Source organism: Pantherophis guttatus, chromosome 1 (genome assembly GCF_059756535.1).
Source record: "Pantherophis guttatus breed Tessera chromosome 1, ASM5975653v1, whole genome shotgun sequence".
NCBI lineage: Eukaryota > Metazoa > Chordata > Lepidosauria > Squamata > Colubridae > Pantherophis > Pantherophis guttatus.
The window spans coordinates 11,293,587-11,308,302 of record NC_142063.1 but is presented as its reverse complement, the minus strand read 5'-3'; the positions used below and the strand labels follow the sequence as shown (position 1 = coordinate 11,308,302).

Genomic DNA, 14,716 nt, shown 5'->3' with positions numbered 1-14,716 from the left:
GGAAAAGATGGCGGGTCCAGAAAAGATCGGATAGCAATGTTGGGCCAACCGGCACACTGTTTTAATTTATTGAGAAAAAGTCGACACACAGAACAGGAAAAAATGCTTGCTCAGCAGTTCAGGATTCAAAGAGGCACCCGAACTATCCAGAGTATATTCTTACGAGATGCATACAATTCACAAAACCTATTAGTTCCTTACTCGAGGAGCAATCTGTAACCATGAACCAAGAGCAGTTATTGCTTCGAAGGCAAGTTACGTAGCAGGATTTTACTGGAAACAGGGGAGAAGTTAACTCCCGTACAAGCTCTGTAGAAAATAATGAATATTAGTACAGCTCAATGAATAATATTAAGGTGGGAGGTGGAAGCCTAGAAGTCAATCCCGCCTCCTGACATTTCGATGGCATTTCATAAATGCAATGTTTCCCAGGACGGCCAGCTTCTGAATAAGTGGACTTCAACTCCCAGAATTTCCCAAAGGTGTTTTTTTTTTTTCTTCAAGAGGCAACTGGACTTTCTGGTTTTTCTTTGAAGAGGTTTCGCTTCTCATCCAAGAAGCTTCTTCGGCTCTGACTGAACGGCGGAGAACGGAAGGATCTATACTCCTTGCAGACGGCTGGTCGTTTGCATCCTTTGAGAGAGTCGTTGAGGCCACTTGGTTTGAAAGAGGGGTCAAAGCCATCTATGTCAAAATCGAACAGCCCTCTCTCAACGGAGGGGGAGGGGTACGAAATCATCTATCTCCTGTTTACAACACAGTCCTTTCAGCAGTTCCAAGGAGGCTCCACACCCATTTGCACCACTCAGGTGACCCTGAGGACACAAAGAAACCCCCAAGTGACCTCAAAGACTCTCTCAAAGGATGCAAATGACCAGCTGTCTGCAAGGAGTATAAATCCTTCTTTCTCCCACCATTCAGTGAGACCGGAAGAAGCTTCTTGGATAAGAAGCGAAATGTCTTCAAAGACAAACAAAGAAAGTCCAGTTGCCTCTTGAAAAAAGCACCTTTGGGATAGCCATGATCTGAATGGCCGAGAATCTCCATAGACAACTTCCAGAATGTTCATTCAATGATCAAGCAGGTGAGGGAATTCTGGGAAATGAAGTCAACATGTCTGGAGGTTCCCCAAATTGGAACTGATTATAGGCAGTACCTCAACTTACGACCACAATTCAGCCCAACATATATTTCTATAGTAAATTTGTATGCCACCCATGTTACTGCCCCGTGATAGCTGAGAACATCGTAAAATAACAAATTACAGGCAGTCCTTGAGTTACGACCACAATTGAGCCCGAAATTTCGCTGTAGATATACAGTCATGCTGGCTAATATGACAATGGAAAATGTCTTTGGAAAATGCTGTGTCCCTTGTCCAAGAAATGGAGATGAGCACCACTCCCTAAAGTCAGACACAATAGCAATAATAATAACAGTAACTGTGAGACGGATCTTAGAGGCTTGGGCAGTGGGTTGGACTAGATGACCTACAAGGTCCCTTCCAACTCTGTTATTCTAATTTGGATTCTTAACAACTGGAAAGGGGAAAGTTTTATCTTTACTTTTACCTGTTATGTTTAAGTACACATCAGTCCTTCTTCTCTCCTTGCCGCTCAGAGATAGTAGCCCAAGCAATGAGGGAGTGATGTCACAAGGGAGTGGGCTGGTTCAAACTACTACACCTGGGGGTGGGGAGGAAGGCGAGAGCCACATGCCCTGTGGTGAAAAAAGTGTGGTATCACTGTGGTCGAGAGAACTTGAGTTTCATAATTTCAAGAAAAGGAAGGAGACCTCTGCTGTCTGCTCTTGAAGACCGTCGCTTGGTTGACGTGGCCTCAGCGGCTCCCTCACCAGCTTTCCAAAATGCCAAGGGGTTGAAATCTAGATACTCCACCGGTCTCTCTCTCTCTCCATCTTCCATCCATTGTGTCTGGAGAAAGCGATCTCCACCATGTGGGGCTTGCTGGAACCTCTTCCTCTGCTAGTGACCATTTCCTTGTTTCTCGAGACCGCCTTGGCCAAACCGTTCGTTCATCTGGTGTACAAGCAGAATGACACCTGTATGGATTTTAACGCAGCCCCAGCCTGTTTTGGTCCACCCGTGCCTGTAACTGGTCTCAAGGGTTACCTACTTGAAACGGTGCCTGCCAATGCTTGTCACCCTATAAAAGCAGCCCCGATATCGAACCGGACTCCTTCTGGCTTCGTCGCCCTCATCCGCCGATACGACTGTTCCTTCAATCTTAAAGTTTTCCATGCCCAGGAAGCTGGATACCGGGCAGCTATCATCTACAACTTGTGTTCTGATTTCTTGGTGAACATGGCGGTCAGCATGGAAGAGACAAGACTGCCGATCGTTATCCCGTCGTTGTTTATCGGACGGACATCTTCTAAACTTTTAAGAAGGCAAGTTCATTCCGCAAAGGATGCCCAAATTATGGTGGTGGTACCCCAGAGTTATTACAATTCCTGCTCGGATGAAACATATGCGGCTCTTTGGGAATTAGCTGTCTATGACCTGCCGATCTGGCCAGGTTATTGTACTCAACAACTGTTCCTCAAAGTCCTACAGGAATTTGGGTTGCTCATCAGCCTCAGCATGGGGACCAGCTTCTTGCTACTGGTCAGTTGGGTGAAATGGGGCCGGCCCAACCAAGGCATCCGAGTGAAGACTTTCAAACATGGTGACAGGTATGACACCTGTGTAATCTGCATGGGGGAGTATGAAGCAGGTGACCGGCTGAAGGTTCTTCCCTGCACCCATGTCTTTCACGCTACCTGTATCAACACCTGGTTACTCATCCAACCCATGGCTGGCAAGACGTGCCCAATCTGCAAGCAGAAGGTTAACAATGCAATCTAGGGAGATGACAGAGATGCAGTTGAGAAGAAATGGAGATGGACCTCCAGATCCAATGGGAGGGGTGGGGACGGAGAAACAACACAATTCTTCCCAATTGTGGTCATTGTGCATGTTGTCTTTTAGGAATTTGGGGTTTCGATGGTCAGAAAAGAACAGGGTGGGGATGTGGTCAGGAGGTCCATTTAGCTGTATCTTGGCTTTTTGAAAATCATCGTCATTCTCATCATCACTATCATATCATATCATCCACAGACAGAAAGTTGCTAAGAAAGAATAAACCGAATGGATGGGTAGCAGCTCTTGAAATAAGGAAGGACATTCAGAAACTATTAAAGGTAGTCCTCGACTTACAATCACAATTGAGCCCAACATTTCTGTTGTTAAGTGAAACATTTGTTAAGTGGGTTTGGCCCATTTTACGACCTTTTTGCCACAGTTCTTAAGTGAATCACTGTAGTTGTTAAGCTAATAGCATGGTTATTAAGTGAATCTGGCTTCTCTGTTGTCTTTACTTGTCAGAGGATCGCAATAGGAGATCACATGACCCCTGGGACACTGATCATTATAAATGTGAGTCAGTTGACAAGGATCTGAATTTTGGTCACGTGACCGTGGGGATGGTGCAATGGTTGTAAGTGTGCAAAGTGGTCATTAGTCACTTTTTTCAGTGCCATTGTAGCTTTGAACGGTCACTAAATGATGCCATGGTTCCAACAGCCCAATTGAAATCAAAACTCCAAGGCTAAAGTATAGATTTATTAGGCATGTCATATTGGCACAGCTGGTGAAAGCCCGACTCTGAAGTTCGCCAGGTTTTCCCCACCCAGTTCAAAGCCCAAAGTTCTTCACCCCCATTACACACAGCCATCACATGCCCCAATCAGGGGCATCAGGATCAGGTATCTCTCCCCATCCTGGATGTCTCCCATCCAGGCCTCTCCAGGTGCTGGTGAAAGTGTCCTTGATTCCCAGAAAAAAAGAATGTTATTTTGGCTACATGTTCCCCCAGCTATCTCTACTCTCCCATCTCCCTTTCCCACAGCTCCATCCAGCCTCACTGTGGCAACCCTGAAGATGTTCAAAGATGGCTCCAGGGTTGACAAATGAACTGTTGTAAGTCGAGGACTACCTGTATGGGTTGTGATGCAAAATCAGAGGCTAGATAGGATTTGAAAAAAACCAACTAATCCTTCATGTTCCTTTCTTCGTAAACACCTTGCTTCTTCTCTCCCAGTGTTAGCCCTTCGAGCTAATCCAGGCAAGAAGCACAACTATAAGTACTAACTCTACATTTATTGTATGGTTAAAGGAGTGTTCCTCAGCCTTGGCAGTTTGATGATATGTGGTCTAGTCTATGGGAGAGAAGGACTAGGGGTGACGTGGTAAAATGGGTGTAACTCACTTAACAATTGCTTTGCTCAGTAGGGTAATGGAAATTCCGGTCCCAATTGTGGTGATCGGTTGAGGCATATCAGTAGAATAGAAGTAGAGACAGAAATAAAGCAGACTAGAGTAGAAATAGGAGTTGAGTAGAACAGGATAGAAATAATTAGAAATCGATAGGATATAGGATAGGATAGGATAGGATAGGATAGGATAGGATAGGATAGGATAGGATAGGATAGGATAGGATAGGATAGGATAGGATAGGATAGGATATAGGATAGGGTAGGGTAGGGTAGGGTAGGGTAGGGTAGAATATAGAATAGAATAGAATAGAATAGAATAGAATAGAATAGAATGGAATGGAATGGAATGGAATGGAATGGAACGGAACGGAACGGAACGGAACGGAACGGAACGGAACGGAACGGAACGGAATAGGAATAGGAATAGGAATAGGAATAGGAATAGGAATAGGAATAAGAATGGTTGATTGTTGTGTGAGCCGCCCTGAGTCCTTGGAAATAGGGCGGCATACAAATTTTATAAATAAGGATAATAAATAATAATAATGGAGTAGGAATAGGAATAGGAATAGGAATAGGAACAGACAGGACAGGACATGACATGACAGAATAGAACAGAACAGAATAGAATAGAAAGGAAGGGAAGGGAAGGGAAGGGAAGGGAAGGGAAGGGAAGGGAAGGGAAGGGAAGGGAAGGGAAGGGAAGAGGAGTAGAGTAGAGTAGAGTAGAGTAGAGTAGAGTAGAGTACAGTAGAGTAGAGTAGAGTAGAGTAGAGTAGAGTAGAACAGGAACAGAACGGAGCCTGAACTAATTGTGGAAAGGTAGCGATTGGAGACCAACCTCCCCCAAATATGAATTTGCAGGATTAATTTACATCATTTGCTTGGTTTTATGCCATCTGAGTAATCACACAACGATGCCAAAGAGATAAATTCCTGTAAATGACATGAATTATGTTCCTTTTTCTGCACCGCTCGGCAAATCTGTGACTTACTTTAGGGGTGAAACTCAACTGTTGCCGGTTGCATCTGAAGTCTGTTGAGGGTGCTTTGGCATGCAAATCCATTCCCCCCCACCCACTCTGTGGTTACTTAATTCGTATTGGCAGCCCTTCCTGTAGCTCCGATGCCATCCTAGGTAATTGTGAATTTAGAGTTCAGAAGATACTCTTGGAATGAAAAACATTGGAATCCTTTGCAGCTTAAAGACTATTCACAATCCTCTTACAATAGTAATATTCACTTACAATAATTCGTTTAATGACTGTTCAGAGTTACAATGTCATTGAAAAAAAGTGGCCATTTTTTCACACTTATGACCGTTGCAGCATCCCCATGGTCACATGACCAAAATTCAGGCACATGGCACCTGACTCCTATTTATGACGGTTACTGCCTCCCAGGGTCATGTGATCTCCTCTTGCGACCTTCTGACAACGGGGAATCCAGATTCACTTAACAACCTTGTTACTAAGTTAACAACTGCAGTGATTCACTTAACAACGGTGGCAAGAAAGGTCATAAAACGGGGCAGAATTCGTGAATTTTAGGCGCCAGCTGTGGTCGTAAGTCGAGGACTACCTGTAGTTATGAAAAGTTAAATCTATTTCTCGCCTTTTCTTCAGGTCCTATAATCAGCTTTATAAATCACACAACAACCCTTTGAGGTAGGTCGGACACAGAGGGAGGGACTAACCCAAAGTCAGCCAATGAGGTTTGGAGGCTGAGGTTGGGGGGGCTAGAAACCTAGGCGTTCCACCTCCTAGTTCAGCTCCCTACTGCATCTGATTGGCTCTTGGACTGAGAAGGAGGGTCTTGCCCAAAGTCAGCCAATGAGCTTCTGGCACCGAGAAGGGAGTAGAATGTTCTAGACTTCCCATTCCTAGTTTAATATTGCAACGACTTTCCACTGTTTTCGTCTTCATGTTCGTGAATCCTTTTATTGTGCATTAAGAAAGAATTGGAAACACATCATTCAAGGTTGCACTGGGCCCAACAAACGAGCAACCCCTAAGTGAATTTGGCTGCAATTGGTTAAGGTATGGAAAGGAGACCACTAGGAGATCCCCATGCCATCAGCTAAACTGAGAAATCGCACAAAATTATCCTAGAAGAAGGTGCGTTAAACTGTTTCTGTAATGTTAACTAAGATAACTAAGCAGTTGTGGTTGTGAAGTCACCAAGACTTGGTGCTGGATATTTTGCTTGTTTTCCAACTTCATACAATTCACTTTTTTTTTTTTTTTAATTTCCAATTTATATACCGCCCTTCTCCCTGAGGACTCAGGGCGGTGTACAGCCAGAATTAAGAACATGAAATACAAATATTAAAAAAACAATTAAAATATATATAAATTTGGCCCCAAAATTAAAAATCACAAACCAATTTTGACCAAGCTTGGTATTCCTTCAAAAGGCATATCCTTTTGTGAGTACATTTATGGGGGTTTTGTCAAAGAGTTTACTGCAGCACACACAATCAGACAATTCAGCAGGATTCAAAACGTCTTTATATATATACATAACATCACATAAGGCATACAATATACCCTTGTAGGTTTTTCCACGTTGTAGAGAGGAGAAATAGCAAGTACGAATGCAGCACAAAATGGAAGCACAAAATGGAGAAGAGAAAATGGAGGAGGGAAAAGCTAGTGCCCTCAAGCTTATATACAGAACAGTTAAGCCACGCCCAGGCTCCACACTATCTCTATGGCCCAATACAACAAATACTATGTTTCAGTTACCAAACAGCCCTCATTGGCTGACCTGTTGCTATGCCCTATTCCAGTTCATGAACATACTGACAATTTCCCCACCCCACCCCCAAATAATTTTAGTCAGAATAATACATGTAAGCCAAGGTGGCGCAGTGATTAGAGTGCAGTACTGCAGCTACTTCAGCTGGCTGCTAGTTCAGCAGATCAGCAGATCAAATCTCACTGGCTCAAGGTTGACTCAGCCTTCCATCCTTCCGAGGTGGGTAAAATGAGGACCCAGATTGTTGGGGGCAATATGCTATTTAGTATACTGTCTTTGGTGTAAGCCGCCCAGAGTCCTCAGAGAGTGGGCGGCATAGAAATATGACAAATAAATAAATAAATAAATAAATAAATAAATAAATAAATAATAAAAGTCAACACAATTTGCAAAAAAGAAATACAAACAGAAAAACACACACAAAAGGGAGAGGGGTTTGAAAGGACCAAAAAAAGGGGGAAGGAAGGGAAAAAAGAAAAAAAAAGTAACTTCTTTCACCCCAGCAGATAAAAACAATTTTAATAACTTATCACCACATCTCAATAGAATACAATCTCCATGGCTCAACGCTTCGGTAAGGAAAACAAAAACGCTGCGTCAATTCATTCAAAAGACCAGTAAGGGCAACCAGATATAATTGTTTTCTTCATAATTTATAGAAGAAGAAGAGGCAGAACCAGGGGTGGAGTGAAGAGAGTAACCAGTCTAGAATCCTTACGTTGCCACAAGCAACCCAAGTTCAGCCCCCTCTTGAATTCCCTTAATTCTTACGTAGTATCAGTTTAGTTTTGACCCTTAGTCAACTAGATTCTTGTGTATAGACTTCAGCAATAAATCTTCTGAATTGAAATTTAATGTCTGATCCTGATTCTTGGAACCTGACATTGAACCAGTGGTGGGTTGCCCCCGGTTTGAACCGGTTCGCAAGAACCGGTAGTAAAACCGGCAGAGGCTCCGCCCACTGACCCGGATGTTATCATAGGTGATCTGTGCATGTGCAGATGTGAACCAGTAGTAAAGATAAATAGAACCCACCCATGCATTGAACATAGAGTCATAGGGCTGGAAGGGGCCACAAAAGTCTTCTAGTCCAACCTTCCAGCTCAAGGCAGGAGTCCTTGATTTACGACCACAATTCAGCCCAAAATTTATGTTGTTAAGTGAGAAATTTGTTCAGTGAGCATTGCCCCATTTTACGATTTTTCTCGCCTCATTTGTTAAGGGAATCACGGCAGTTGTTAAGTCACAAGTTTGCTTGTCACAAGTTTGCAAAAGGGGCTCGCGTGACCTTCGGACAAAGCAAAGTCAATGAGGAAACCAGTTTCACTTAACAACCGTGTGACTAGTTTAACTGCTTTGTTAATTTAACTAATTGTGAAGTGATTCGCTTAACAAACGTGGCAAGGAAAGTCGTCCAATGGGGGCCAAACTCACTTAACAAATTTCTTGCTTAACAACATAAATGTCGGGCTCAATGGTGGTCGTAAGTTGAGGACTGCCTGTATTTAACTGATTGTCTACACCAGTGATGGCTAACCTTTTTGCCGTCGCGTGCCAAAAATGGGGGGAGTGAGGGGGCTCGCTCACACGCATGCCCACACCCATAATTCAATGCTCCCCGCCCCCCGTGCATGTGCACACGACCCCCCCCCCCATGCTCCCCTTGCTTATGGTACAGTGAGCCCGGTAGGCCTGTTTTTCACCCTCCCCAGGCTCCAGAGGCTTTCTAGGAACCTGGGGAGGGCAAAAACAGCTTTCCCCACCCTCCCAGATGCCCTCCAGAGGCCGGAAACAGCCCTTTTTCTGACTTCCGGTGGGTGGGCCCAGAAGGTCCAAAAATCAGTTAGCCGGCGCGCGCATGATGAGCTAGGGCAACGCTCGCCAACAGATATGGTTATCAATTTCACCACTGGTTTCCTGTCTGGGCAGGGGGTTGGACTAGAAGACCTCCAAGGTCCCTTCCAACTCTGTCATTCTGTTATTTCCTTCCTTTAATCCTGATTAAAAACACATGATGTTCTATCTGGTAGACATGAATGCAATTTAGCATTCCATTATTTTTCCCCCTAATCCAAGTGTCTTTTTAAAAAAATCTGGGATCAGTGCCAGACTTTTAAACTATGAACTCAAACATTCCCTATAGGGGGAAGACTGTGGAAAGAAAGGTCAGAAAATGGCTTCTAATTTTAGTGGGGACAGGATGAAGAAAGAGAGGAGGGATTGAAAGAAAATTTACCATCCATATTTCCTTCCCCGTCTTCTCTTTCTTCCCCCGTCATTTTACAACATCGGAGGCAGTGGTGGATTGCTCCCGGTTCGCACCGGTTCGCAAGAACCGATAATAAAAATTTGTAATAGTTCGGAGAACCGGTAATAACATTGGCTGGCCACACCCCCGAACCGGTCCCCGGTCCCGCCCACCTCATCAGAGGCTTTTTCTTTTACTTTTAAACACATTTTTTCTACAACCTCTTCGGCCGAAAAAATGCTTTTAAAAGTAAAAAAAAAGGCTCTGATGATCGCACGGCTCAGCTGGGATGGTCAGAGGCTTTTAAGAGCATTTTTTTTCTGCAACCTCTTCGGTTGTAGGGAAAAAAATGCCTTTAAAAGCTTCTGGTGATCCCAGCTGAGTTGCCTGATTGTCAGAGGCTCCTAAAAGCATTTTTTTTCTGCAACCTCTTAAGGTTGTAGAAAAAATGCTTTTAAAAGTAAAAAAAAAAAAAGTTGGCCATGCCCACCCAGTCACATTACCCCCACCACCAAGCCACCCCCACAAAATAAGCCATGCCCATAGAACCGGTAGTTCTGTGCCGGAGGACTGCAAAAATGTAAGGTCCTTGCGAGAACGTTCATCCTGCATTATTTACCCTCCTTCCAAGATAATTTTGCAATCTTGTTTATTTGGCGCAAGGAAAACACTCCCTAATTGTCATGGGAAAAAGTGAGCATTTTGACCCCAAATTCATAAATTACGTTCCTGTCCTTGGGTGGGGGTGGGGGAGCAAGTAATGCAGATGTCCAAAGCATTCCAAATTGCTCTGCACACAGATATTTCCCTGCATTTTTCTATCAGTTGAAGCTCATTCCTTATGCCAGACCAAAAATTGCTCTGGAAGTTCTTTAAGAAGTGTAGGAAGTTAGCACCCACCCGTCTCCTAGGAAAATGAAATATTCTAGGAAATATTAAAAAGGCAGAATATTATATTTTCCCTAAAGGAGAAAGATGTTTCTAAAGACAAACTCAGAGCCTCAGTTCCCTGCCCCCCCACCCCTCGAGCAGATATTTTGGTGCCAACCTATCTACAAGAAAAAGGCTGGGCCAGCTTATCTACAACACAAAAGACAATAGCCCTCAGGACATGATGGGATTAACCTTCACTCAAAATCCAAACCAGGATAAAGCCATTAAGCCATCATAGGAATTGCCCAAAGCCCCTTCATTACCTCATCACCCAGCAAGACTCAACCAGGCCTGGGACACAGGCAACCTACAAAGTTAGCTAAGACCTCCCGCCCCCTGGGAGTCTGACAGCCAATGGGATACATTTCTTGTACAGGAACAGGAAACTCCAAGGCGGGACTCAAGAGAGTGTATAAATATACCCCTCTCTCCATTTCATGTGCTCGTTTTGCCCAGGACCTCAAAACCATGTGGTCCTGTCCACCATTAAACCATCTTTCCAAGCAGCCTCCATGTTTCTGGGTTCACTTGGAACTGAACCCAGATGGACATGTCTTCCAACAGAAGAAAAGAACAGGAATGAAATTCTTCTAAGGGAAATTCTTGGCCTCGGCGGGGTTTTTTTTTGGACGCAGGGGCCAAGGAGCGTGGAGACGAGCAACTCACTGCACACACTCATCTCTAAAATCTGCCTGGACTATCCAATAATTCTGGAGAAGAAGAACCATAAAGAAATTTCTCCAGTGGGATGTTTTCAAGAGTAGCCGCTAACAGCCGCTGCTAACAAAGAAATAATAAGAGAAGAAATGGTGAAGGAGAAGGAAGAGAAGAATGGGAGGAAGAGGGCAGGGGTGAAATGTAAAATTTGTTACTACCGGTTCTGTGGGCATGGCTGGGGGTGGGTGGGGTAATGTGACTGGGTGGGAGTGGCCAACTTTTTTTTGTTTTTTTTACTTTTAAAAACATTTTTTTCTAATGCTTTGAAAAGCCTCTGCCGATCAGGCAACTCAGCTGGGATCGTCAGAGAGGCTTTTTAAAAAATACCTCTCTGACAATCAGGCAACTCAGCTGGGATCGTCAGAGACTTTTCAAAGCATTTTTTTTACCACCTCTTTGGCCAAGAGGTTGCACAAAAAAATGCTTTGAAAAGCCTCTGACGATCCCAGCTGAGCCGTGCGATCATCAGAGGCTTTTTTTTTTTACTTTTAAAAGCATTTTTTCGTTGGAAGAGGTTGTAGAAAAAATACTTTTAAAAGTAAAAAAAAAAAAAAGCCTCTGATGATTGTGCAGCTCAGCTGGGCATGGGGGGGGGGGCGCAGGGATTTTTGCTACCGGTTCTCCGAACCACCCGCCACCATCGCTACCGGATTGGGTGATCTGGTCCGAACCAGGAGCATTTCACCCCTGGAAGAGGGGAATGGGAAGAGTGAGGAAGAGGAGGTGGATGGGTGAAAGAAAAAGAAGAAAGATGGGGAGGAAAAGAGGAGAAGGAGAGGGAATAGAATAGAATAGAATGGAATGGAATGGAATGGAATGGAATGGAATGGAATGGAATGGAATGGAATGGAATGGAATAGAATAGAATAACAGTTGGAAGGGACCTTAGAGGTTTTCTAGTCCAACCCTCTGCTCAGGCAGGAAACCCTGTACCATTTCAGAGGAGAAGTCAGGGGAGGGGGAGGAGGAGAAAGAAAGAGGAAAAAAAAGAAAGAAAAAAAAGAAAAGAAAAGAATGGGGGGGGAGGAGAAGGAACAGGAGGAGAAAGAAAAGAAGGGAGGAGGAGGAGAAGGAGAAGGTGAAGTAGGAAAAAGTTGGGGAGGAAGAGAGAAGGAGAAGGAGAAAGTGGGGAGGAGGAGAAAGAAAGAGAAAGAGGAGGGAGAGGAGAAGGAAGCGGAGGAGAAGGAGAAGAATGGGAGGAGAAGGAGGAGGAGAAGAAGGAGAAAGAGAAGGAGGAGAGAAAGAGAATGAGAAAAAGGAGGAGGATTAATGGATTTCTTTTTCTGGTGAAGGTTACCAATGGTGGAAGAATAGTTCTCCATATAGTTAACTCCCCAAAGATGTTAACCACTTCCAGTTCCCATGGCAGAAGAATTAGGCTTATCTCACTAGTTCCCAGAAGCCATGGGAGGTAAGGGAAGCCAGGGAGAAATGGTGGGAAAAGCAGCATGATGAGGTCACAAAGGACCAATTGAAGAAACATCTTGAAGGTCACCTGGAGGAAGAGCAGAGCAATCGTTTGGCAGCAACCAGCAGGCCACGCCTGCTGAGAAGGGAGGAGATCGAGAAGACCCCGATCTATATGTCAACTTCACCTCTAGCTCTTGAATCTATGGAAGCTCAGCCATCCAGAAGCTACAGCTCTACAGAGCGTTTATCCCTTCGGTTGCAAATCTACCCTGTTGACCTTCAAGGAGGACTAAGCCCCTGCTAAGATCTCCAGGACCTTCAACCAGCATGAGATTTCCATTTTCATGGCCTTGGCACATGGTTACCCTGTTCTTGATTCTCCAAGTCATCTCCATCAAGGCCTTCAGCCATGCCACTTGCAACCCTAACTCCACCTCACTTGACGTTGGGGTCCTACCAGCTTTCTTTCAGCCCCTGCTCCCTCCTGAAGGACTCCGGGGCCTTTGGGTGAAGGTGAAGCCCTTGAACCCCTACCATCGCATCCAAGGGCCACCTCCGTCTTCGACCCTCCTTGTGGTCCTCTTCCGTCAACACAATTGCTCTTTCTCCAAGAAGATCCTTCACGCCCAACAAGTGGGCTCCCACACCGCCATCGTGCACAACGTGAGTTCCCAGATGCTGGAGAACATGGTGAGTGAGCCGGGCGCCAAGTGGCACCTTCACATCCCAGCCGTGTTCTCCGCACAAGAGACAGCAAAAATCCTCAAACATCTTCACCGCTCTGGGAAATCTCTTCTCGCCCTCCCCAGGCACGAATATTTTCATTTCGCCTGGAAAGTTGCTTCCACGACTTCGGACCGTCTCGAGGTGGTCCGAAGTCCCTGCCAGTGTCTCCTCCAGCCAGCTGGCTTTTGCTGCCAGATTGCCATGTTCTACACCTGTTGGATTGTCTGCCTTACCGTGTCCGCCACCTTTATTGCCATGATGCTGACGGAGCACTATCTATCCTGGAGCAAAAGAAAGAGGAAGAACCGTTGCCTTCTCCGACAACACGAGAAGGAACCTGTCCATATTTCCTTGACCGGCTCCAAATACCAAGAATGCGCCATTTGCTTAGACCGCTACATGCAGTATGACGGTGTGAAGGTGCTCTCATGTTCCCACGCCTTTCACAGCCGGTGTATTGACCTCTGGCACATCACCCAAGCCAGGAATAAAACCTGTCCTCTCTGCATGCAGAAAGTCATGGTGGTCACCCATCTGATGGCGATGAGGTTATGGCAACAAGAGAAATCAGTGGGACGTTGCGAGCTGACTGAGAACAAGCCATATCCAACCTGCAACCACATCTCCTGTTGGCAGAACCACGCCATTCCCATTTCTGAAAATTAACCCCGAAGGGAAAAAAAAAAGGCCAGGGGAACCCAACAAGAAGATCAAGAAAGAAGACCTCAACAGCGATCAAAGTAAGCTGGTTTCCTGGAGAATGTTTATTCAGAAACACCTTTTGAGCTTGGACAACCAGACAGAATCGTCCTCCTGGGACCATCCCGGCTACTGAAAAGCCACCGGCCGACTCGAATAGAGGAGGATAGAGAAGAATGAGTAGACCATGGGTGAGGTGGTGGTGGAGGACATCTTTAGAACATCTATGCCCAAAGGGCGGTGGCTCAAAATGAGATATAACCTTAATAATTCTGGTGATAATGAATGAGCCTTGTGATGTGCGCCAAGACATTACAGAGAAAGTGTTTATTTAGTTGGGTCCGGTCTGATTCTTGATGGGGTTCAAATGTTGGTAAAGAAGCAGGAACCCGGAAATGGGCTCTTGTATTGTCTGATCAAGTTGAGCAAAATAACAGAGCTGGAAGGGACTTTAGAGGTCTTCTAGTCTAACCCCCTGCTCAAGCAGGAAACCCTACACCACTTCAGACAAATGGTTGTCCAATTTCTTCTTAAATACTTCCAGTGTTGGAGCATTCGCAATTTCTGAAGGCAAGTTGTTCCACTGGTTGATTGTTCTCACTGTCAGGAAAGTCCTCCTAAATTCTAGGTTGCTTTTCTCCTTGATTAGTTTCCACCCATTGCTTCTTGTCCTGCCTTCAGGTGCTTTGGAGAATAGCTTGACTCCCTCTTCTTTGGGGCAGCCCCTGAGATATCAGAACACTGCTATCACGTCTCCCCTAGTCCTTCTTTTCATTAAACTAGACATACCCAGTTCCTGCAACCGTTCTTCATACGTTTTAGCCTCCAATCATCCCCTAATCATCTTTGTTGCTCTTCTCTGCACTCTTTCTAGAGTCTCAACGTCTTTTTTACATCGTGGTGACCAAAACTGGATGCAGTCTTCCAAATGTGGCCTTACCAAGGCCT

General features: G+C 45.0%; 2 protein-coding genes across 2 annotated transcripts; both read left to right on the top strand.

The window, feature by feature from the left end:
- Positions 1-1,649: 1,649 nt before the first annotated feature.
- On the top strand, positions 1,650-2,960 carry LOC117657055 (E3 ubiquitin-protein ligase RNF167-like). Its single transcript, XM_034405218.3, has one exon. The coding sequence runs from the start codon at positions 1,955-1,957 to the stop codon at positions 2,864-2,866; it is 912 nt and encodes a 303-aa protein (XP_034261109.2). The 5' UTR covers positions 1,650-1,954; the 3' UTR covers positions 2,867-2,960.
- A 9,450-nt stretch (positions 2,961-12,410) lies between these two features.
- Positions 12,411-14,102, top strand: LOC117659605 (E3 ubiquitin-protein ligase RNF167-like). Its single transcript, XM_034407634.3, has one exon. The coding sequence runs from the start codon at positions 12,671-12,673 to the stop codon at positions 13,733-13,735; it is 1,065 nt and encodes a 354-aa protein (XP_034263525.3). The 5' UTR covers positions 12,411-12,670; the 3' UTR covers positions 13,736-14,102.
- The last annotated feature ends 614 nt before the right edge of the window (positions 14,103-14,716 follow it).